The following is a 25,462-nucleotide window of genomic DNA, read 5'->3' as shown; positions in this document are numbered from 1 at the left end:
ATCTCAATAGTTTTGTACACATAAACATAGGTGTTCTGAACGTAACGTTGAATAAACTACTGTATTTAATATTTATACAATTATAGATTGTTGCCAACTGGCGAGATCCTATTTTAAAAATGTACATTTTATGCTTTATATGAAATAATAACTCTATTACACAGGGTAGGATAGAGAAGTGTGCAATTTTGAAAACTCTACAAAACAAAAATCAATTAACTTTTTCAAATTATTTTTTTACCTTCTTAGAATACATTTAAAAAAATTATTTGCGAAAATTACACCTTTATTGTGTTTTTAAGTAAATTGCGTTTTGCTACTCAAATTGTTGGAAAAAAAAACTTTCCAGAAAATTAACTAAATGTAACTTAATTAAAACAAGTGAAAACAAACAATTGACTGAGTTAATTGTTGAAATACCATGCATAGTCAGTGTTGATTTCTTTATCACATTACACGTACAAACATGTGACACATACATAACTGATAATCAAGTATAGTACATATTATAAAATTTCCGCCTAATTGGCGCCCTCACAGGTAAACAGTGATGTTTACGAAAAAATGTTTCAAACAAAAGTTGTTTAATTTTTGTAAAGGAACATTTTTTACATTTAAACTTTTGTTCTATCTCTAACGGTTTACAAGATGGGTCCTACGGACCCAAGACCCAATTGACCTATGATGCTCATTTACGAACTTGACCTCACTTTTTACGTCCTGAGCACGCTGTAAAAATTTCAGCTCGATATTTTTTTCGTTTTTTAGTTATCGTGTCCACAGACGGACGGACGGACAACCGGAAATGCACTAATTAGGTGATTTTATGAACACCTATGACAAAATTTTTTTCCTAGCATTATTATTTTTAAGCGTACAAACTTGGGACTAAACTTAATATACTATGTATATTTAATATATACATAGTATAAAAATAACTTCATTTAAATAACGTCGATTCAGGGTAACACAATCTCGAAGACAACCAAGTTCTTGATCACTTTCCGCAAAATTTGAACCTTTTAATATCAGTTCCGTTCTTTTAGTGATAAGAGGTTATCCTGGTACACCTGTTTCTTTTCATTTTAGTTAAACTCACAAAAAAGTCGTAAGTTATTAAATCCGACTAATTTATAACTTAATTTCGTTAAAAATTCAATTTATGAAGTAATTTTATGCTTTTTAAAATAAAATATGATTTGAAAAATTGATAGATTTTTGTTTTACATCGTTTTCAAAAACGCACACTTCTGTAGCCCCACTATGTACATAAGACCTATAATATATTTTGTATTGCGCAGTATATTTTAACAATTTGTTTTGGAAACAGGCATGAAAATTTTTATTACATTATTATATTATTTTTGAATGGTATTATAAACTTGAAAATTATTTCTAAAATAAATATTTATTATTTTGAATATAATAAAATTATTAATAACATAATGAATAAGGGGCTTGACTAACAAAATATTAAATTTTTATTGACACATCCGTAAATAAAATTATATTTTTCAATATTTCTATGATTTTCTATTCAAGGATATCCCACACAAGGTATTTGAAAATGAAAATAATTCGTAAAAATATAATTTTATTTTAACGATTTTTGGAGACTTCTATAAATCAGCTGAAATACTCCTGCCACGGCTAAAACCTTAATACTTTTTATTATCAAATTTAGGTTTATTTTTCAAAAAGAATAAAATAATTTTTATTTCATGGGGTCGCTGCTGAATATCTCGTCAAGCTTTTTCAAGTCAAGAGAATTCATAGTCAAAATTTATCATTAACGAATTTGAATCATTATCGCATAATTTTTTGAAAAAATATCTCTAAAACACAAATTTTGATTGAATCATTCATTCATTATTGAAAAGTTTACGGCATTCGGGATATTTAATTCTATTTCGAGATACACATTTGATTCTTCCATAAATATTTTCGGTACAAATATGCTATGGCTAAATTTCCTGTCTGTAACAAATTGAAATTAAAAGGTAAAATATACATTTTCTTGCATAGTTACTTGATATTTTATTACAGCGACATCAGATTTTCTTCCATAAAAATGACTTCGATAAAATTATATAAAATTTCACATGAAATTTAATATTCAAAGTTAGCATTATTAAATATTTTGATTTTCAATTTTAGCAATAAATATCGAATTTTATTTTAGTCACGTTGGTAATGATAGATACAACAATTTTATTTTCGTGCATACTAAATGCAAATTTAAGACTTTTATGATTTTCTCATGGATGCCGTTGTCAGAACTGTACAAAATGAAATGGGACCACACGGGAAGCACCAGCTTTCAAATAGATAAAGAATCATCAAAATCGGTTCACCCAGTCGAAAGTTCTGAGGTAGCAGAACAAATAATAAAAAAAAAATACAGTCGAATTGATAACCTCCTAATTTTTTGTTTGAAGTCGGTTAAAAAGCAATCAAAACATTGGTTATTTCCTAACATTTCGTGATATTCATCTGCTTAAATTTTCCTCGAATAAAGCAAATTCTATTCATAGCATTAAAATATTTTGTTTTTTGTTTTATAAGCACGAAATACTCCCACGCATGCATCATCGAGAAATTCCATTTATGTAAGAGTTAAATTTTAATCCTCATAAAACAAATAATTGTCTTTTTTAACATGGATATTTTTTTTGTTAAATGTGAAAACGTAGGCGATGATGCCCACGTGAATTTTAAACGTGCTATTCATGTTATTTCTTCTTTTAAGGGATGAATATTGAAAAATGACAATTTTAACCTCTATGTTCATTATAGAATATGTAATATGAAAGTTTCGATAATTTTATCGGTTTTTATCGAATCATTACGCTTTCAAATTAGCCGATCCAGAAAATCTCAGATAATATCAAGAAGTTTTAAGATTCTGAAAAAGTCATGTTAATTTCACTAGGAAAAATGATACAAAAATAAAATCTCTAGAATTGAATTCCAATGATCTTATTCTTTCTTCATCGATATTTCGCAATTTACATATTCTGCATTAATTTTGACTCCAAAATCTTCATTTTTAGGTTCGATTTACCTTAATGTTTTCGTTTTTATCAGAATATGACCCAAATACAGATTTCTACATTTTTCGAATAGAAGAAAACTGGTACTTCAAAAACAGTCAGGAATTTTTTGTCACCCAATTTTTGAAAATCCTATATCTATTGTTGAGCTTTGGAATCAATGCCTTCTAAACTCGTACTCATATCAAGCGTTTCATTAGTAATTGGTCATTAGTGTATTTTCTTTAAAATCTGAAACGAGCAATTTCTCAACGTTAAGTAGGTCACCGTTTCTAAAAAAAATTAGGGGAGGAGGTACACATGAAAGTTTGTATGCAATTTTTCAGATGCTGTCAGAGTACGGTTCCCAAAAAATTAATTACCTACAACTTTATGTTTCTTAGACTAATATCAATTTCAAACAAATAATATGGAAATTATAAGGACGGAGTTTATATATAGAGGTAGTGTGGAGGCTATTCACACCATATATTTAAAATTTTACTTTTAGCATAAAAAATTTTACCTTCAATTTTATTTTCACATTAAAAATTTATAACCAACCCCATTAGTCATATTAAGAATTGATTTATTTTTTAATCTATGAAACATTTTCCTACAAATCGGAATTAAATATTCAGTATTTCAGATTATCGTCTACAATTGTTTCATAAATAATTAATATATTAGAAAATTCCTTTTGATTCTCTTTAAATAACTAAAATTGGACAAAGCACGCTTTAAAATAAAAAATACTTTTTTGGGGACAAGCTTTTATTGTACTAAAAAGTAGAAAATAATTTTTTTTTTATAAAGCTAGACGCAATCAATTAAAAAGATGATTCGAGGCGCCTCAAGCTTTTACAAACAGCCTCAGGTATGAGTGATTCATATAAAAATTATTTTAGTACAATAAGAGCGTGTCTCTAAAAAGTATATTTACTTAAATTTTTAATTTAAAACTAAAGAACGTATGTATGTCGCATATGGTGGAATTGATGGGAAAATCAGGGCTTACCTACCATAAAAGTAATACATTCAAAATTTCAATCAGAAACCGGGAAGTGGGTCCAACTTAAATTGCAAAATTTGATTACAATCACAAATAATAAAACTAAATTAAAGCTTGTAAAAGCATGTTTAGAGCGTTAAGTATTTTTTGATTTTTAGGGCTCGTCGTATTTGAAATTTTCTCTAATTATCCCTATAGTTTTTCTCAAGTCACAATAAGTGATTTCATCTTATTATCGTCTATATTAAGGCCATGTGACCACTTGTTGTTTATTTCATTTTAAATAAAAAAAATACCTTGACTTTTGATCACAAAATTCTAATAATACAAATACATTATTCATTACAAGACAGAAAAACCTGTTGAAAAAATATCGATACTAGTTTATGATCTAAACCTTTTGTACTTTCGTTGTGGAAAAAAGCAAATTTTTTAAATTTACATACAAAACAAACCTAATATTTACCTTGGTCGTATGCAATGTTAGCTTTCTTTTTGATATACGAAAAGATATAGGACAGGGAATATGCAAGACAATTACATTATTAACAAATATTTGTTCTTTTTTTGTCATAAATTAAAAAATATTTATTAAATTTATAAATATATTTACTAAATAAATAAAATAATTAATATGTAAATTAGACAATTTTATAAATATTTGTACTGCGCCTGCGCTGGTTCTAAAAGAAGTCTACATAATATAATGTGCAATGTTTAGAATTTAATCAGGTGATTTTTATTTATTTTATTAATACAATGTGATTTTATTTTTTATGTGTTACAGAATTGTACAAATTAACTGGTGAAATATTGGGCGAAGGAGCGTATGCTAGTGTTCAAACGTGTGTTAATATCTACACGGATCAAGAGTATGCTGTTAAAATTATTGATAAAATTCCAGGACACGCTCGTGCTAGGGTAAGTTTTCTATTTTTAATTAGACTTCGATATCTTAAAGTTATTCTTAATAAAACCATCATTTAATTTTGCCACCCAGGAAATCGTAATGAAACTTTGATTCTTTTTCATAAGTTAGTATGTCTTCGAAAAATTAGATAAAATTTCTAGAACCTTCGAGAAAATAGATTATTTATGTTTATTTTTGTCGAGAATTATATTATTCTTAGTGTTTATATTTAATATTCACTAGGAAATGTATTTTGCAGTTTCCTTGATGTGATAACATTTTTTTCTCAAAGAAATTTAGAGAAGTCTCAAACAAAATACTAAACCATGTTTCTCATAAAATTCATTACTTTTATTTACGAACCAGAAAATTCACTTTGTCGAATTAAATCTTTAAATACGCTTCCTTGGAGTCAGAAGATAAAAAATGATGATTCTTACAATTTACTGAAACTATTTCGTAAATTCAGTGTATTGAAATAATTTATTGTGTTAGTTGCTATGAATCTTGTTTTAAACAAATTGCCTACTAAGCAAATTTTATTATCAAAATTCATGTTATTTCTTATCAAAATTGTCTTTTCCTCTACGGTCTGGTGATTTAAGTTGATAGTCAAAAAACAATAATTGTTTAATCAGACAGTTTTCAAGTTAGATAAATAATATTAGATAATCTGTACAAAATTTCCCAATTTCCTTGTACACTGGTTTAAAAAAGATTATCTCATTATCAGCATATGCAATTCATTTGAAATTAAAGTGCCTCAAATTGTACTTAAACTTTATTCTTGAAAAAAATCAAGAAATAATGGTTGTATAAAAAAAGGCATATCAAGTTTTCTAGCAGTTATTGTTCTACGTATCTCCCTAAAAGACGTTAAAAAAGTAAAAATTATTTTTTCTTAAAATTTCTTTAACAATGAATTCTGACTCAAAGTTCTTTATGAGCAAATCGAATCGAACAAATATAGGTATAATACACGTCTTTGGAAGCTTAAATTTGGAGTCATATTTGCCTGATGAGAAAAGTCACTGATAGAGTTTTGTTCTAATTTAAAAACCTCCAACAAGACTAAAATGAAATTCATTCATATGTTGTCTACAGTGTGCTCTGAGAAATGCTAACAATATTGTCCCTTGTCGAAGCCAAATTTACAGTGTATAGATTTCAGCGCCAGGTGGCAGAAAGTGTAACTAAATTTAAATGACTAAACTAGGCAAATAATTAAACGTTGTCCAATCCAAGTCCTTTGCCTTGCTGCTTAATTGAATGATTGATTATGGTTCAGACCGCTAGTCGAACGGCGTCGTTTAGTAAAAAGGCTAGCCTGTTAATTGAACAGCTAATTACGCTAGTTGGCTGCGACATACACATTAAATTGAGATAAAACCTATACACAGAGTAAACAAATTAAACTGAATGAGGTGAATTGTTCACTTGTTTACCATATACATACTTATCCTTTTAAAAAAATAAATCCTTGTACTATGTTCACTCACAGAACTAATAATTTCTAGAGAAATACGTGCATAAAATCAGCTAAAAAAATTACTAGCAAAGTTAAATAAATAATATTCAGTTTGAATATACAAATACAACGTTATATATTTATTTATATTAGTATCATGTTTGAATGTATGTGTTATGTTATAAATGGGATCCTTGACTGGGATTTACAGTGTTAACGACCTCTTATGTAACATTTTATAATAAACATACATACATACATACCATCATATATATACTTACTTTGATTATGAATATCAACTGCATTTTGTATATGATTATTATTATTATTATTAAATGTTGGTATTACTCAATGTTTTACCAATCTATAATCATTAAATATCTCTAAGATACGAGATGAGGATACAGCCCTATAAACCTTTATAGACCAGTATTTTGTCTGAAATATGGGTCAGGGCTCAGGTCTGGACGTCAATAATTTTCTTTCTTTACGATTACTTTGAGAAATGTTCAACTTGTAATTCGAATCTCATTATCGTTTAGATCAACGACAAAGATTTAAAATGGAATACAAATTTTTATATATTTTTGGGGCCAAACCCGTTAAACAGAGTTCATCAAAAATTAGATACACGATTTCTTTTAAAAATTCGTTCTAAATTCTTGGTAAAGTCCTATCAACCCCTCACTACTCTGGGTAGATCTGACTAATGGAGAAAATGTTGTAACAAGCAAATAAAATTACGAAATTCAATTTCTTTGTTTGAATTACTCTCGGGATAGATTTCTCAAGTCGGTTTTCCGATTGAAACAATCCAAATCTAGATCGTCCTAAACGTGGAATTCTTTGAGGTCCTCAAATTATGAAGACGGAAGTTCAGCCGACAATTTTCTTCTCCAAAGACCTATATTTTGACTACATGGGTAGATGACTGTTGTCGAATTTGCCACATTACTCATAAAAATGTAAAAGTAGACTTGATACCATAACAAAATTTGAAAGTTAAATTGATTAAAAAACGAAGAAGTTATAAGCATTCAAAGATTGTTGCCCGTTTCTTTCTTGCAGAATCTTCCTCTTTGTTTAATTAGAAGTTTTAAACGTTCATATTTTACGTGCTTCTAAGATTCTCAAAAATCAATTTCACTTTTCTACCTGTGCAGTGAGAATTCTTCACCTGAAGTGACAAAAAAATCCTCATTATAACTCTGAACGCCAATTGCAAGTAAACGAAGTAAGTGTTTAGCAGGAATCTTTTAATTCTTTCGAATTTAAAAGTAGATGTTCCGAAACACGCTGTAAAAATGACTAACTAAAAAAAAAACAACACTCATATTGAGGTGAGGATATTGTATATGATTCATTGACCGGTAAACTGAATTCTAGAACAATTCTCTCCATTCGCCAAGGACATTACTATAAAATGATGTATGATTATATTTTATTTTTAAAATGAAATTTTACAATTATATAATTAGTAATATTATAATATATAATTGAAATTTTAATGATAGTCTAGGAGATGCCTGAATTTCTATTAAGCTTTATATAGTCATGACGGACAAATGTAGGTGGTCAGTAAATTATAACCGCAGGATAATTTATATGCATTTTGAATTAATTTGAATATAAATCAAATTTCCAACAAATTGATTCTCTGTGACGTTCAAACGAAACATCAGGGCTGTATTGAATTAAATCCTTCCATCAGCAAATTCACATGAGAATTAAAATAAATGCAAATAAATCCTATAACTTTTTCCTCTACGATTTAGATTTGTGTATATCTTATCTTTTAATATGGGTTTATTTTTGACATCAAATTCGTCATCAAAGACCTAGAAAACCATCGAGCACCGATTTTGGCTGCATTTCGTGACCAATTTTGTGAAAAATCTTGGAGATGAGCTTTGCAACCACGGCTCTCTGATCTCCAGGTACACCGAAGCGTATTTTAGACATCATATTCGCGGTTAACGATCTCGAAAACTCCCGAGTAATTATTTTGGACGCATTTTATAACAATTTATAGATAATCCTGGAGATGGGGTGTACAACAACCAGGTCGTCCTGGTCATCAGGTTTTTGTTAATGGGGAATTGTTAAATAAAACTCTTCAACGATTCAAAAATCACTAGGCCAAATCTGATGGATATTTGCTTTTTGATTTTTTATACTTTTGTCCTAGATTTAGAACTAGAAGAATTTGCTCATTTTTTTTAATTGTATTATAATTTTTTTGTTACAGGTGTTCCGTGAAGTAGAAACCTTTCATCATTGCCAAGGTCATCCAAATATCATTCAATTGACAGAATTCTTTGAAGATGATGAAAAATTCTATTTAGTTTTTGAAAAGGTAATATTTTGGAAAAAAATAAAAAAAATTACCGTTTTTGTACCAACGAACTTCTGGAATTTCTTCTCAAACTGAATTATTAATTTTGATTTTATTTTATAGATAAATGGAGGTCAATTATTAAGACGCATACAAGAACATGTTGCATTTTCGGAAATTGAAGCTGCCCAAATTGTACGTGAAGTAGCCAGTGCATTAAATTTCTTACATGCAAAAGGAATAGCGCATCGTGATTTAAAACCAGAAAATATCTTATGTGTGAACAAGGATACACTATGTCCGATTAAAATTTGTGATTTTGATTTGGGTTCGGGAATTAAATTTAACTCATTATCCAGTCCAGTTGCGACACCTCAACTCCTGACACCGGTAAATATAATTCATTATTATTTTTTAAAACCAATTAAAGCTAAGATCGCAATGATTCATTTACTCCTTCCAAGTTATCAGCATATTTCTCATTCAACTCCTAACTATTGAGGCTTCAAGATTTTGATCAAGGATGGCTTATGAACGAGGAATCGAATCCACTAGTAACGAATAATACTGTCTACGTTAAAGGGAATCAATTGGGCGGGCATTTTTAAATGACGTAACAAACACCCCTCTCGCCGATGCATTTGTGAATTATTGCAAGATGCATTATGATATTTCAAATCATAGAGTTAATACAATAAATGTCAGCTCCAGACGTATAATTTTTACTTAATAATAATAATACAAAAGAAAGGTACTGAAAGTTGGTCCTTAGTACTTAGACCAAGGGGTCCTTTCTGCCCTCCTTGAAAATAACTTGTCACCCGAAGGTCAGACTTCTCCGAGTAAGAACTGCTACTTTAATCAGAAGAAGATAGGATTCTGCGAAGACCAAACGCCATATAGAAAGCCCACAGCCCTAAAAATCGTCGCGATAGTATCAGTGTTTGAACAAGTATACCTATCCAATTCTGCTTAATTAATTGTAACTTTTTTTTACAGGTGGGAAGTGCTGAATTTATGGCACCAGAGGTTGTGGATGCATTTGTTGGCGAAGCAAATCATTACGACAAACGATGTGACCTATGGAGCTTAGGTGTCATCACATACATACTATTATGTGGTTATCCCCCGTTCTATGGGAATTGCGGTAAAGATTGTGGCTGGGAACGTGGTGACAATTGCCAACAATGCCAAAATCAATTATTTACATCAATACAAGATGGCCGCTATGAATTCCCAGATCGTGAATGGTCAACCATATCCGAAGAAGCAAAAGATTTAATACGTTCGTTACTTGTAAAGAACGCAATGGGACGTATTAGTGCCGCGGAAGTATTACAACATCCATGGCTACGTATGTGTTTAGAAGAACAACAAACAAACGTAGTAAAGCGTAGTGGTGACGCTGGTTCTAAAATAGGACGCCCTCTCACCACACCAAGCGTAATTAAACGTAACAATTCTGCTCGTGAATTATCACAATTCGCTGAGTCGGCAATGGCTGTGAATCGCGTGGTATTGCAACATTTCTCAATGAATTTGGATTATATGGTACAAGAACGTCCAAATATTTATGCACCAACAAATCCAGGTGACGATGGCGAAAATAAGCATAGACAAACAAATTTAATTGATTCGGTACGAAGTTTACATTTAGAATCAACACCAAAATTAATACCAACTTACCAAAAACCATCAAAAATTTTCGGATTAAGTCCACCAAGTGAAAGTAATTTAATACAACGGCGTATGAAAACGCGTAACTCTTGTCAATATGAACAGAAAATTGTGCAACCAAATCAAGCAATTGCTGTTGCAAGTCCTAGTGGCTAAAATTAAAAACAGTTCTGTTTTTCTACAATTTTTTTAATTCAATGTGTTACTGTGTTAAAAACATGATGAGAACTTTCATCACCACCGCCACTTAAAAACCACCAGTTACTACTTTTCTCCGAAAAAAAAGTACACATAAAATCCAAGAAAATCGTATTAAAGGATGCTTTCGAAATTTGTGCCATTTAAAAAAAAAAAAAACAAAACGCACATATGTCAAAGAAATTGTTCGCGTTTTGTATGTCTTGTGTCTTCGTGAGACGGATTGTTATCCGTATTTCGTACTACTTCGTAAAGCTCCGTACTAATAATATTAAAATGACCGATTTTCTTATTGATGATATGCGCACTTCAAATCGGTGGTTCTATAAAAAAAACTGTCATCGTCATCAAATATAGTTCTACATCAATTTAAAAAAATCCTTCCTCAAAGAACACTTTGCGATATCACTGTGGTAAAATAAACATTTTTGTTTATATTTTATGTTCCAAAAAAAAAATCCAAAATTTTTTTGCAACTCAAAATATAATAAAAAATAAATAAAAAAATAAAATTAAAAAAAAATATTTTTTTATATTTAAAAAAAAATCATTTATTAATAATAATTTTTGTATTTTTATGAAAAAACATTGAGAGTACAATTTGAGATTTATATTAACAAAATGCGAAAGAACGAGTAAGTTTAAGATTTTTTTGTTTTGATTTTTTTTTTTTTTTTTAATGACAAGTGAGATAAAAATAATGAGAGAGAGTGAGTAAGACGATAAAAATAAGTACAACAACTGTTTTTTTAATTAAACTAACAAGGTTTTTCGAAGTAAGCCAAAATGAGTCTTCCTTAATTACAAATTTCTCGTAATTAAGCCTTTCGTCGTAAGAAATTCTAGTTAATAAATCTTCCATTATAATTTTAAATAAATTTAAAAATATTCCTTCTAACTTTTATAGTAGCTTAATCTAACTGAGTCCCTAACAATAATAATTATAAAACATAAAAGGGGTACCGCATATGGGTCCCTAGCACCTAGACCAAAGGGTGCTGTTTGCCCTCCTTAAGAATTACCTGTGTAATTCGAAGGCGAGACATCTCCGGCTAAGAAATGTTATTTTAAGTAGATGAAGCTGTGGGGTTCTGTCGAAGCCACAGCTTCTCGTTCGAGATTTCTCAAATAACATTGTATGGAGATTTCATCGCCATCGTCCTAAAAGTGGAATCATCAGATATCTCCATGTTATGGAGGTGATAGTTCAATTGACAGTATCCTGACAAGAGTCTCATCACCATTCTCAACTGTGCTCTGGTGAGTTACAGACAAACACAGTCGAATGGCCTAGCTTTGGTGCCCCTAACAATAAAATCAGCTTTATTCTAACAATAAAATAAATAAAAAACAATAAAATGTATCGAATCCGATTTCCGAGTTCCTTGGGCTGAACTCGCCACGCCCTCAATGCGACCCGTCTTCTTCTAGAAGACAGTTAAAAAAGTAAGTCCATAACGCTTTCCTAAGGCGAATGGATCCAAGATTATGGACACAGACATTTTATAACACAATTCACTAAATCTTAGTTTAAGAAGACTCATTTTAATCAAAAGTAAGCATAGTCTTGCGTATTCCTTGAAAGTGCTTTTAAAGAAAAACAGTTGGTTTTATAAATTTTTATAGCTTTAGTTTTGGCTCAAAAACATTTTGTCTGTGTGAATGATGTGTTCTCAAAGAATTAACTTTGAGTCGCATCGTATTATGTTTTTTTTTCAAGATTTTTCCCTTCTCTTTAGAAAACCAGAATAATTTTATTGACTACTAATGCCAAAATAAAAATAGAAGAGGGAGGGAGAAAAATTTGTTTTTTTTTAAATTTAAATTTCTTTCTGTGTTATTTGTAATTTTTGTAATTTAGATGTTTTGTGTAGGTCATGTATTATTCAATTTTCTACCAAATTAAAATTTTGATCTTGACAAGAATTTTCATTCGAATATTCAGTCCAATCGATTAGACGTCATTTTGTGTTTTTTTTTTACGATATAACATTTTCGTAAATTCGAGGCATTAATTATGTGTCTTAAGGACTAGGAATCAATGATTCTAGAAATGTTAATAAGATTAATATTTTTCTTTTATCAGAATTTTTTGAAAGATTATTTATCTGAAAAACTTTTGATTTAGAATAATATCTCGATTTATAAATTGTTTCTTTAGAAATTGACATTTAATATATCCACCATATTGAATTTTTGATGACGTCATTGTATCGTTTGACTGATAAACATACGTACATGTTTGACTAGGCTTAGAAATCAGGGATAATCACACAAAACATCTTATCAAAAAACAAAAATTCAAACAAACAATCTACTTTGTGATAAAAAAAATAATTTTTAAAAATGAAAAAAAAAAATTTATTAAATGATAATTGCATATAAAACAAATAAATATATATATTATATAAAAAATATATTAATAAAAATTACACAAAAAATACCATGAAATATATGGAAATAAATAACAAAATGTGAAGAAATATTACTCTACTCTAGAAAGGAGAAGCTATCACAATTATTCAATTAATAAAAACCTGTGAAATCGAAGAAAATCGATTTTCAGGTTGAACGAATTTTCCTATGCCCTACGATCTTAACAATGTATATTTGCTTGCGGACAAAGCTATATATCAGATATATTTGGTGGCATTAAAACACATATTCATTAATGTGTATTTTGAACCACCAAATATATCTTAAGGTACAGCAAAGTGTCGCATTTTTTTGTCCACAAGTACAATCAAAATTACCAAAATTATGGTTCTTATTTCCGATAGTCGTAAAAAAAGATATTAATTATCTCTTCATAATGAGCTAAGTTGGTGACTTTCACTAAAAATCGGATAGATCGGACAAATAATTGCCCATTATATATTTTTATTATAATTTTCAAGAAAAAGATCGATTAATGGAATGATTGCGATAATTCTCAAAGTTATCTATAAGTGTAAAATAATTTAGCTTTATGAGCGAGTTTTTTTTTTCATTTTTTTTAATACTATAAAAACCTACCATTAAAAATTATTACCAAAAAAATAACTTATATTTTTAGGCAACAAAGGTAGCCACATTGGTTTTTGTAACCATGTGTCCTAAACAAGTAATAATAAGAAAATTGCTCCATCACTGGCCCTGATATCAAAAAATGGAAATCTTTTTTGGTTCCCATATTCACGCACAATAATTTCTGTGTTTTCGATTATGAATAACAAAACAGTGCCGTGGTGGGTGGTATGTTTCATTTTTTGGGGTCTATAAAAATTTTAAATTGTACATCTTTTAATTTTTTTGGAAATAAGTCTTTTATATGTCTTGCGTGCTATTTAGTATACATACCAATCATGCGCAATACGAAGTGGCGATTTTTTTGTTTGTTTAGATGATTGCGCATGTTTAAAAACACACTGCACATGCGCGTAAATATTATATGTATATAAAAAATAATAAATGTAGGAATCAAGATATACAAAATGTACCTGCAATATTAAGTTTTTCAAAAAAAATCTAATTTTTTGAATAAAAATATCTTTGTTGTCCATTACTAAAAGCGGTGCGCCTCTAAAGTTGATTAGAAAAACGTGAAAAACAAAATTCACCATTTATTCAACTTTTGGGGCACACTTTTAGATTTATATCAAAAAAACTTATTAATATTATTAATTATTATAAAAGTAACATCATCGTCATCAAATTATCGACCCCCCATCTTCATATCAACCTGAAATCTCCAAACGTTTTTTCATCTCGTTCAGGTATCTCTTCCCTTGTTTTTTGTTACTTGTTTAAAAAAAAAATAGATTGTTAAATGTCATGACATAGAAGGCTAAATCACGTTAAAAAGCTTTAGACTGATAAACATTATCGTCAAGGTATTTTTTAAACGCTTCACGTTCGGCAACTATCGTCAAAGTGTGATTTTTCGATCGTATTTCATATTCGGACAGTATTTGGACATTTCGTCTCCAAAACCATGTAAATGAACATGAAGAAATTTATTCATTAAATTGTGTAAAACTCCTCGCTAAATAGTAAGCATCAGGTTTCAAAATTTATTGTATTTTGTTGCAGTCACAAGCTTTTTGCTTCAAAATCGGGCTTTATCAGAACACTCCATCTACAGAAAGCATGTCTGCCATATTTTATGCATTTAAAATCTTGGTCTGTTTCCAGAAAGCAATCTTGCCAGATTTTATTAATTTAAAATCTTGGTCTGTTGCCTATCTATGATAATAAGAAATCACTCAAATCCGATAAAAGCGGGAATTAATAGTGTGCATCTTCCTCAAAGAGTTCAAGCAACATGTATTACATCTATGTAAATGGGGAATTATTATATTTGCTTTGTGTCTATCCTGATGTGGCTTTTTTTGACAAAAATGCCACATAGTGTAGAACAGAGGGAAAATACTTTTTTCTTCATGATTGCCTGAGAAAATTCTTATCAAAGCGGATAGTAATCAAGTGAATCTGAAATATACAATCGTACAATGATGCAAGATAATGATCTCCCCATGTTGTAATAACGTTCTTATTAAACATGCGATCAATGCTAAACCAAAGAGGATTCAACCTATTGAAAAAGACTGTAGTAACTTCTGCCAAAACCATCTTGTGCAAAAATTAAATGCACCCTGATCCCACTCTGTCATGTGTTGTCGATTTGTGTCAAAATAAATTTCCATCCTTCCAGAATCATTGATCATTAATTTAATTATTCATACCCTTTCAATTTGTAAATATTATCATTTTCCTCTTTTCATTAACATCCCCCTCTCCTTAACAATTTGTAAAAATTTTTTATATTTTTATTAGTAAAGTATTGAAAAACAATAATCTGTGTAGAAATACAATAAAATTTCTTGTATGTATTTAATCTTCCAAAAAATGTTATGATTCAATAATTTTTTAGTTTCAGGAAAACTAGAATAATTATTAATTCAAAACATTCAATCAATTTTCTCTTTACTTTTTTTTTTTTGTATATTTAAAATTTAATATGTGAGAAACGACATTTTAAGTTAAAAATATCATCCGGTATATTTTTTTAATCGAAACATTCGAAATGAAGGCAATAAAATAAGATTTTTGATTATCGAAGAATAATTTTTGAACTTGCATTTATTGTTTTGTTTTGTTTTTATATCAAAAATCCTATTTCATTTGTTTATTTATAATGATATCTCTCAGGGTTGTTGACGAAAGACAAAGTTATAATAAATGAACGGGCCTAAATATGACAGATATCTTTTCATACAATATGATATAAAAATTATTCATTAAACACCCTCTGTAATGTTAATAATATATGTGACCCCCTCTACTGATATTTGTATTAAGATAATCGCAGATATCTTGAATCGTTAGCGATCTAGAAACATCTGTTGATTGTATGAATGACATACCGAAATAAAGAAAAAAATATACCCTGAGCTTTTTATGACTTTTTTAAAAAGTTTTTTTTTTTTTGTTTTTGATATCGAAAAAAATATAAAAAACTATTAAAAATAATAATTACAACTTTTGTGCGAATCAGTCTTAAGTCCAGAAAAACGTTAACTCTTTTTAAACATGATTTTTGTATTACGTTTCGAATTCGACAATCGAAATCGAATTTCTATTATATTTTTTTTGTTTTGTTAAATATTCCTGTTTAAATTTTATGTGCATGTTTAAACAATGGTGGCGGTGTGTGATTCGAACAATAAAAACTAATTCTAAAGACTGATTCACACATGTATGTACCTAATTAATACTTTTCATAAATTTATAATATAAAACAAATAAAATAGAAAAAATATTAAAAATAAAATTAAAAAAGAAAAAAAAAAAAAAAAAAAAAAAAAAAATTTAATATTCTCAAAACCCACCAAAAAAACTTAAAAAAATAATTAAAATTTATACAAAAAATAAGCAAAAAGTACATAAAAAATAACGTATCCCGTTAGCAAATGGGATGCGTTCTAGTGATGTATTGTACTGTGCGTTGCGGTGCCATTTGTGTATAAAAAATGAATTTTGTAATAATGAATTGTTCCAATTTTTTGATTATCTAATGTTATATATTTTATGATGAGATAAAAAAAACAATGGCTGATGGTAATATAGTGAGAAAAATGAGAAAGCGATATATAATTGTGAAATAAGAATAAAAAAACACATAATTGCAGTCTTTTTAATTAATGTTTCATTTATTTTTTAATTGATTTGTACTCTGGGTTTTTTTTTCTCTTCGGTTTTTTTTTCGTTTCAAATCATATACACTATTTACTTTCAGCTTTTAAGCATATTTTGTACCAAGTGTGCTTTATTTCTTACAATTATATAAAGACCGATTTTTTTACTTGATCGTTGCAATTTATTTTATTTTTTCAAATTCCTACTACCTATTAGCTTCCTTTTCGAAATTCTCCTTATAATGAAAACATTTACGAATATGTTTTGTTCAAGTTTGTAAATAAAATGTCGAGAATTTTAAAGATTATTATGGTAAGTATTAATTCATTTTTATGTATTTAACATTTATAAATCGCCACACGAACATGACCGCTGTATTCTTAGTTGACCTTTAAGGTAAGATAGCAGTATCGAGGGTCACAGTTAACTCAATTATTAAATAATAAAATTATATTCCTAAATCTTCCCAATTGAATAAGAATAGTTTTAATGAAAAATAAAACTTAACATTTAAATAAATTTAAAAAACCGAATTATTCTAAATGAAGTAACATTTGAATATTGCCGCCATCCATATAACCATAAAACATTTACTAAAAAATAAATGTATTTAATTAAATAATTATACTGTCCCAAATGATGAAACCGTGTTTAATGTAATTCTCAAATAAATTATATTAGTCTCCATGTAAATTATTATCAAATAACGTAAAAAAGGTGAAAATTTAATTTTTGACCTGCTAAGTATACGCTTTGAAAAACTAATTAATTACATGAAAACTAATCAGTCCTAAATAATAAAATTATATTCCTAAATCTTCCCATACGATTCCCAATTCAATAAGAATAGTTTTAATGCAAAATAAAACTTAACATGTACATAAATTAAAAAATAAATTATTCAGTAATATTTGAATATTGGCGCCATACTGCCATATAACAATTAATGGTTCAGGTGTACGGTTAATTAACATAACCTATAAATAAACTAAAAAATATGTGTAATTAATTAATTATACATTCCCAAACTCTGAAACCGCTTTTATCGTAATTCCCAAATGATTTCCTTTCAAATAACATAAAAATTAAGTGGATTTAATTTGCTACCTGCTAACTATACGCTGAAAAAAGAATCATTAATTACAGGAAAACTAATAATTCCCAAATTCTAAAATTATATTCCCAAATCCTCCCAAACGATTCCCAAATGAATGGGAATAGTTTGAGTGAAAAATAACAATTTTATCTGCTAAGTATACGAAGCTTGTAGAGCCACCTGGAGAAAGGCACCTTCAGAGAACGAAAATAGTAAAAATTTTACAAGGAGTTGTAGATCTGTTTTAAATTAAAAACTATAATCTGTGGTTGAGATTGATTTGTCAAGTTTAATTAATTGTTTTTACGGTTCCCAGACCCTTCCTGTCTTTAATTGTTAAAACTTAAAAGACCGTGATTATTATTATTTTTCGATAGTAACGAAAACGAGCACAGCCATTAAAAATGAATGGTAAGGAAGTATTAAAATTTTTATATTGCAATTGGTATATATATCCTATTAACATTTTTTTTTATGCCCAGAACTGACAATTAAACATGAAGATAATAATGAAGTGCTGGAGGAATTTGATTCAAATAATGATGTTAGTGAAATGTGTAACAATGTTGAGACTAATAAAATCAAAATTGAAAAAGAATTGCATTCAGAACTTATAATAAAAGATGAGGATTATGATGGAATGTCCGAAGAAACTGAAAGTTTTAAAAAAATGGATGACTGCCATACAGTCGATAAACCTTATACATGTGACTTTTGTAATAAAAAATTTTCTACTAGACAAACTTTAAATATTCATATACGACTTCATACTGGAGACAGACCTTATACTTGCGATATCTGTGATATGAAATTCACAGTAAGTTCCCATTTAGTTAAACATAAACGTGTTCATACTGGAGAAAAGCCTTATTCCTGCGATATTTGCGATAAAAAATTTAAATATATAGACGGTTTAAATCGTCACAAACGAGTGCATACTGGAGAAAAACCTTATTCCTGCGATGTTTGCGATAAAAAATTTGCACGAAAGCAATATTTAGATCAACATAAACTACTGCATACTGGAGAAAAACCTTATTCCTGCGATATTTGTGATAAAAAATTTGCCCAAAGGTCCTATTTACTTAACCACAAATGGACACATATTGGAGTAAACCGTGTGTATGTGAGTGAAATTTGTAACAATGTTGAGACTAATAAAATCAAAATTGAAAAAGAATTGCATTCAGAACTTATCACAAAAGATGAGGTTTGTGATGAAATGTCCGAAGAAACTGAAAGTTTTAAGAAAATGGATGATTGCCATACACTCGATAAATCTGAGGATTGTGATGGAATGTCCGAAGAAACTGGAAGTTTTAAGAAAATGGATGACTGCCATACAGTCGATAAATCTGAGGATTGTGATGGAATGTCCGAAGAAACTGGAAGTTTTAAGAAAATGGATGACTGCCATACAGTCGATAAATCTGAGGATTGTGATGGAATGCATTCAGAACTTATAATAAAAGCTGAGAAGTGTGATGGAACGTTCGAAGAAACTGAAAGTTTTAAGAAAATGGATGACTGCCATACAGTCGATAAATCTGAGGATTGTGATGAAATGCATTCAGAACTTATAATAAAAGATGAGGAGTGTGATGGAATGTTCGAGGAAGCTGAAAGTTTTAAGAAAATGATTGACTGCCATACAGTCGATAAATCTGAGGATTATGATGGAATGTCCGAAGAAACTGAAAGTTTTAAGAAAATGGATGACTGCCTTACGGTCGATAAACCTTATACATGTGATTTTTGTAATAAAAATTTTTCTACCAGACCAGGTTTAAATTATCATATACGACTTCATACTGGAGACAGACCTTATACTTGCGATATTTGTAATATGAAATTCACAGTAAGTTCCCATTTAGTTAAACATAAACGTGTTCATACTGGAGAAAAGCCTTATTCCTGCGATATTTGCGATAAAAAATTTAAATATACAGACGGTTTAAATCGTCACAAACGAGTGCATACTGGAGAAAAACCTTATTCCTGTGATGTTTGCGATAAAAAATTTGCACGAAAGCAATATTTAGATCAACATAAACGACTGCATACTGGAGAAAAACCTTATTCCTGCGATATTTGTGATAAAAAATTTGCCCAAAGGTCCTATTTACTTAACCACAAATGGACACATATTGGAGTAAACCGTGTGTATGTGAGTGAAATTTGTAACAATGTTGAGACTAATAAAATCAAAATTGAAAAAGAATTGCATTCAGAACTTATCACAAAAGATGAGGTTTGTGATGAAATGTCCGAAGAAACTGGAAGTTTTAAGAAAATGGATGACTGCCATACAGTCGATAAATCTGAGGATTGTGATGGAATGTCCGAAGAAACTGGAAGTTTTAAGAAAATGGATGACTGCCATACAGTCGATAAATCTGAGGATTGTGATGGAATGCATTCAGAACTTATAATAAAAGCTGAGAAGTGTGATGGAACGTTCGAAGAAACTGAAAGTTTTAAGAAAATGGAAGACTGCCATACAGTCGATAAATCTGAGGATTGTGATGAAATGCATTCAGAACTTATAATAAAAGATGAGGATTATGATGGAATGTCCGAAGAAACTGAAAGTTTTAAAAAAATGGTTGACTGCCATACAGTCGATAAACCTACATGTGATTTTTGTAATAAAAAATTTTCTACCAGACAAAGTTTAAATTATCATATACGACTTCATACTGGAGAAAGACCTTATACTTGCGATATTTGTAATATGAAATTCACAGTAAGTTCCCATTTAGTTAAACATAAACGTGTTCATACTGGAGAAAAGCCTTATTCCTGCGATATTTGCGATAAAAAATTTAAATATACAGACGGTTTAAATCGTCACAAACGAGTGCATACTGGAGAAAAACCTTATTCCTGTGATGTTTGCGATAAAAAATTTGCACGAAAGCAATATTTAGATCAACATAAACGACTGCATACTGGAGAAAAACCTTATTCCTGCGATATTTGTGATAAAAAATTTGCCCAAAGGTCCAATTTAGTTGATCATAAATTGACACATATTGGAGTAAACCGTATGTAATGTTTGTAATAACATGTTTAGCAAAAGAATTAATTTCGCGAAACATATAATTACACATAACGGACCAGAGCCTAAATGGCCGAAGTCGGTTAAAAAAATTAAGTTTTGTTGTATATATATATATATATATATATATATTTAGAGTAATTTTAAGGATGTACATTCATAAAATAGCTCAAGGTAAATCGCTAAAAAAATCCACAAAAATTTGTATTAAACGTTTATTTAACAAATTAGCATAGTTAGTTTCAGTAAAATTTAAATAATTAAGTGTATACAAGTTGTTAATTATTTTTTCGTGTCCAAAATTACTGTTCCATTTTGACTTATTTGACTTGAATCGATTTGAATACATCATTCTCTAATCAAAAATTTATCACTTTTCTTAGGTGTCTCCTAGAACACCCGTTATAAATTAATTTTATTAATACACAAATATTTATACATTTAAAATTGATTGATTGTTCGCCATTTTAAAATGACGCAGAATGGTAGGCCTCAAAGAACATTCAAAAGATTGATAAAAATTCAAATTCACAACTTTGTGGCTACAAAATATCATAGAAAGTTAGAAAAGTTAATAATTTTCAGGATAAAAATATTTTTTCATTAATCTATCGTTGAAAATAATAATTAAAAAAAAAGAAGTATTAAATGGTGTTAATTTTCGATATTTTGTTGAATCAAATTTAAATTTCATGAATATTCTCTATTGATATATGAATGGCCTAAGTAGTAGTCAGTCAATTCTTTAAATGTTGTATGCTACGGCTGAATATCATTTAGGCCACTAGTTGAACGCTACCAGAGGCGCTGTTTGTTAAAATGGCTGGCCTGTTAACTGAACGGCTAATTAAATTTGGATCTATGATATATTACATCATTTAAAAATGGCCGACATCTAAACTTAATAATTCGTTTTTAAAAAGTACAGTGTGTTTCATAAATACTTATTTACATCTTAGTACTTATAAATTAATTTAAAAAAAGCTCACATCGAGTGCATTTAATTAATAAAAAAATATAGATGCTTTGAAAGCTTGTACTACGAACGTAAGGCGGATAACCTATTTTGCATTTCTTCTAATTCTTCTGGATTATCCTCAAGTAAAACATTTGGTTCAGTTTCTGCTGCTGTTGAAGGTCCTTCAGTTGTTGCCACGGGTGGAGCTGGAGCCTCCCCTAATTTACCTTCAGTTAATTCCCACAACACCTAAAAACAATTACCATACAAGTTATCTCTTTAAGATCAACTGTTCATATCTTTTAGAAAAATTACGCAGTTAATCCACATAAATTTAGATTCATTGAATGGATAATTTTTTTTTTTTTTTAAATAAGGAAATAGATAAATAGGGTATTCTACTATTTTTGAAAAAGTACTTCAAAATGTTGATTTTGCTAATAAAAAGCCACAAAAAATTTATTTCGGAAAAATACACACGCTTTCTTGCCAAAAACTTAAATTAAATTTTAAACCTTTTTTAAACTGTCAAAAACGCGGTCATCCAATTTGATGACATAATATCGGTATCACTATACGAAATAACACAAATAATTTTGACAGATATATTCATAGACATCTGATTATAATATAAATATAAATACTTATCTATGTATATATTATACCCAACTGTCTACACTGAACTAACTGATGATCTATGACTCATACCGCTATGACATCACAGCAGAGTTTACCCGCGTTTTAGGTCACGTGATATTCAGTTTAAAAATTACGATTTTTAATTTTAATATTTTAAAAGAAAAAAGTGCTTTTGTAACTCATAATCAGAATATTTAAGTATATTTTTACATAAATTTTAACTTTTTTCAAATTTCATGATTTATTTTTGACTAACGATGATACCCTGTTAAGGATAGATATTAACTTAATAAAGATAAAATGTGCGTAAATTTCGCACAGGTTAACTAATATAGGTCGTTCAAACTGAAATGGTACCATACAAGAGAGGGTGTAGATATGAGTGCAAATACATATACATACAGTGTGTCCCCGCATTTGCATTTTAAGAAAAAAAGTCATTCTTTATAAGTAGTTTTGCTTATTCCGAAAATTATGTAGGTATATTTAAAACTTCTTAATAATGTACGGGGTAGCCAAAAATTTGGTATCACTATTTTTTTTTTTTTTTTGGGTAAACTATCCTTCGTTTTTAAAAGTTGACAAAATGTTACTAAAAAAAAGTTACTCGAAATTAACAATTATGACTCTATACAAAATATCAAGAAGATCTTTCCAACTTTGACAATTCTATTCTTAGTGAACTTTAATTTTCTAAACTAGTCTACAAAAAAATACACTCTCGGATAGTAAATGTTAGTTTATTTATTATTATTTTCTTTGTTACGTTTTTTTATAATTGGAGCTTTTGTTCAAATAAAAAATGATGCTATAATTAAAGTGCACGGATCTTCTTGATATTTTGTATAGAGTCATAATTTTTAACTGCGAGTAACTTTTCTTAGTAACATTTCGCCAACTTATAAAAAGGAAGGGTAGTTTACCAAAAATAAAAATAGTGATTCCCAATTTTTGGCTACCCTGTACATTATTTAGAAGTTTGAAATATTCCTACATACTTTTCAGAATAAGCAAAACTTCTTATAAAGAATGACTTTTTTTCTTAAAATGCAAAATATGGATTTAATAATCCATCCAATTTACAAGTATAGTTACCTCTATCCGGGGACACACTATATACACTCTCTCTTGTTCGGAGTCATTTTATATTTGAACGACCTATACCTACATCAATTTTTTGAAACACTTTATAATGATTACGTAATAATTAAGGTGCGACTTATTTTTAAAAACTGATAATAATACCTTATCAATTTCACTTTGGGCTTGGTCTTCCATTTCTTCGGTATCTTCTAAAACTTCCATAGTTTCATCCAACATTTCTTCAATAATTCCAGCTTTCATCATTTCTCGAGACATTTCTTGCATAGTTTGGGAAATTTGTGGGATACGCACTAAACTTTGCATGGCTTGCATGACTTCAGTTGACTTGGCAAGCGATCCAGCAACACGTAGTGTGGCTAAAAACAATCAAAATTAAAATATTGGAAATTTAAAAAAAAAAAGATAATTGATTACCTAATTGATTTTTCATTTGCATTGAAATAGAGTTAAGATGCGCTTTTGTTGTATGAATTTTGTTAATAGCTTTTCGGGAACGGATAATCTCTTTAGCTAACATTACACACACATCTCTATCGCCCTTTTTAGCTGCTTCTTTGAGCGAACGTTTTATTTTATCTTCCTCTCTTTCGATACCTACAAAATTAGGTACGATTAAATAATAAATTTTATCGAAAATAGCGTAAACTTATAATTGTTACCTCGAATTTGTCGATCTAATTGATAACCTTCCTTTCGTATTTTATGACACCATTCATTTACCTGAAAATTTCCGATGTCATTAGAAAAATGTAAATTTTTTAATTAAAAAAATGCGTACCAATTCTTTAGGATTTCTTTGCGGTGTTTTTCCAAATAAACCCATTTTAGTTAAAAAAATTAACTTTTCGATACAAATTAAATGTCAAATATTTGGTGCTTATTACTTATCTAAACATGACGTTTAATTGACATTTCATTAAATATATTGGGTGAGCTGAAAAAATTTATATGTCACAATATATGCATTCAACCTAGATTACTAGCAAGGATTATTAAAAAACAAATACGATTCGCTTACCTTTGAATTCACCAAATTTTTATTTACTCTAGCTATTGTTTTTTTACTATAAATAGTTGGGCCAAGATATAATGACCATTTTTCTTCCAACAAAGTTCAATTAATATGCATTATGCAAATCATTTTTTTATGTATTATGAACATAAATTGACTGACAACAAGTGGGTTGTATTTATTACTCCCCTTTCTTTGTGGATACATATTTATTAAATAAAGCTTGAAAGACTTGAAACGTGCGTAGATTAATGACTGATACACATGTTTCAGCGAAATTTCTCTTTATTTATAAAGCTATTCCTTTTTGGAAATAAATTCACAAGATTATTAGAAAAGCCTTCAAATGATTTTGTGAAAACAATAGTTATAATTTTTAAATGCTTTCAAAGTCCATTCAATCCTCAGCAAAAATTGATAGGGGACGATAAAAATTTTCAATTTTTTGAATGTAGGAAAGTATAAGCTTTCAAATGACTTGTAGCTGATTCATATTTGTTTTTACGAGAAGATACAGCAGTATAAAATTTAGGAAAAATTTTGTGTTTAAAATTAATTTTTCTTGTTATACTTTTGATGGGTATTCTTCTAAAAAACTTTTCACCAGATATTAATTCCTGTTTAGAATGCTTTCTAAGTAAACTGTTTGCAAATGAGAGGTTTGTTTTTGAAAACAAACTAAACATTAAGTCATCTATCTAATTTTAAAATAAACGTCTGTGGTTTGCGGTATGTAACGTTTGTATTAAGACTGCCTGTACACGTATATTTATCAAATACTAC

General features: G+C 28.9%; 3 protein-coding genes across 5 annotated transcripts in view; 2 read left to right on the top strand and 1 right to left on the bottom strand.

Annotated features, from left to right (window-relative positions):
- Positions 1-11,066, top strand: part of LOC123290604 (MAP kinase-interacting serine/threonine-protein kinase 1-like) — a 59,105-nt gene extending 48,039 nt beyond the window's left edge. For 2 of the 3 annotated variants that reach the window (XM_044870857.1, XM_044870859.1), the window contains exons 3-6: positions 4,832-4,965; positions 8,671-8,778; positions 8,881-9,147; positions 9,757-11,064. In XM_044870857.1, the coding sequence (XP_044726792.1) occupies positions 4,832-4,965; positions 8,671-8,778; positions 8,881-9,147; positions 9,757-10,590 (1,343 nt within the window). In that variant the 3' untranslated portion in view covers positions 10,591-11,064. Of the gene's footprint in view, positions 1-4,831; positions 4,966-8,670; positions 8,779-8,880; positions 9,148-9,756 lie in introns of all 3 variants that reach the window. The other variant, XM_044870858.1, reaches the window with a different exon arrangement.
- An 8,661-nt stretch (positions 11,067-19,727) lies between these two features.
- Positions 19,728-21,032, top strand: LOC123290609 (zinc finger protein 271-like). The gene is made up of 2 exons (XM_044870863.1): positions 19,728-20,156; positions 20,232-21,032. The coding sequence occupies exons 1-2, from the start codon at positions 19,752-19,754 to the stop codon at positions 20,958-20,960; spliced, it is 1,134 nt and encodes a 377-aa protein (XP_044726798.1). The 5' UTR covers positions 19,728-19,751; the 3' UTR covers positions 20,961-21,032.
- Positions 21,033-21,236: 204 nt separating this feature from the next.
- Positions 21,237-24,577, bottom strand: LOC123290612 (charged multivesicular body protein 3). The gene is made up of 5 exons (XM_044870867.1): positions 24,446-24,577; positions 24,327-24,387; positions 24,082-24,261; positions 23,809-24,023; positions 21,237-22,173 (listed from the first exon to the last, which is right to left on the bottom strand). The coding sequence occupies exons 1-5, from the start codon at positions 24,488-24,490 to the stop codon at positions 22,006-22,008; spliced, it is 669 nt and encodes a 222-aa protein (XP_044726802.1). The 5' UTR covers positions 24,491-24,577; the 3' UTR covers positions 21,237-22,005.
- Positions 24,578-25,462: the final 885 nt, after the last annotated feature.

Source organism: Chrysoperla carnea, chromosome 1 (assembly GCF_905475395.1).
Source record: "Chrysoperla carnea chromosome 1, inChrCarn1.1, whole genome shotgun sequence".
Lineage (NCBI taxonomy): Eukaryota > Metazoa > Arthropoda > Insecta > Neuroptera > Chrysopidae > Chrysoperla > Chrysoperla carnea.
This window is presented reverse-complemented; position numbering and strand designations above follow the sequence as displayed.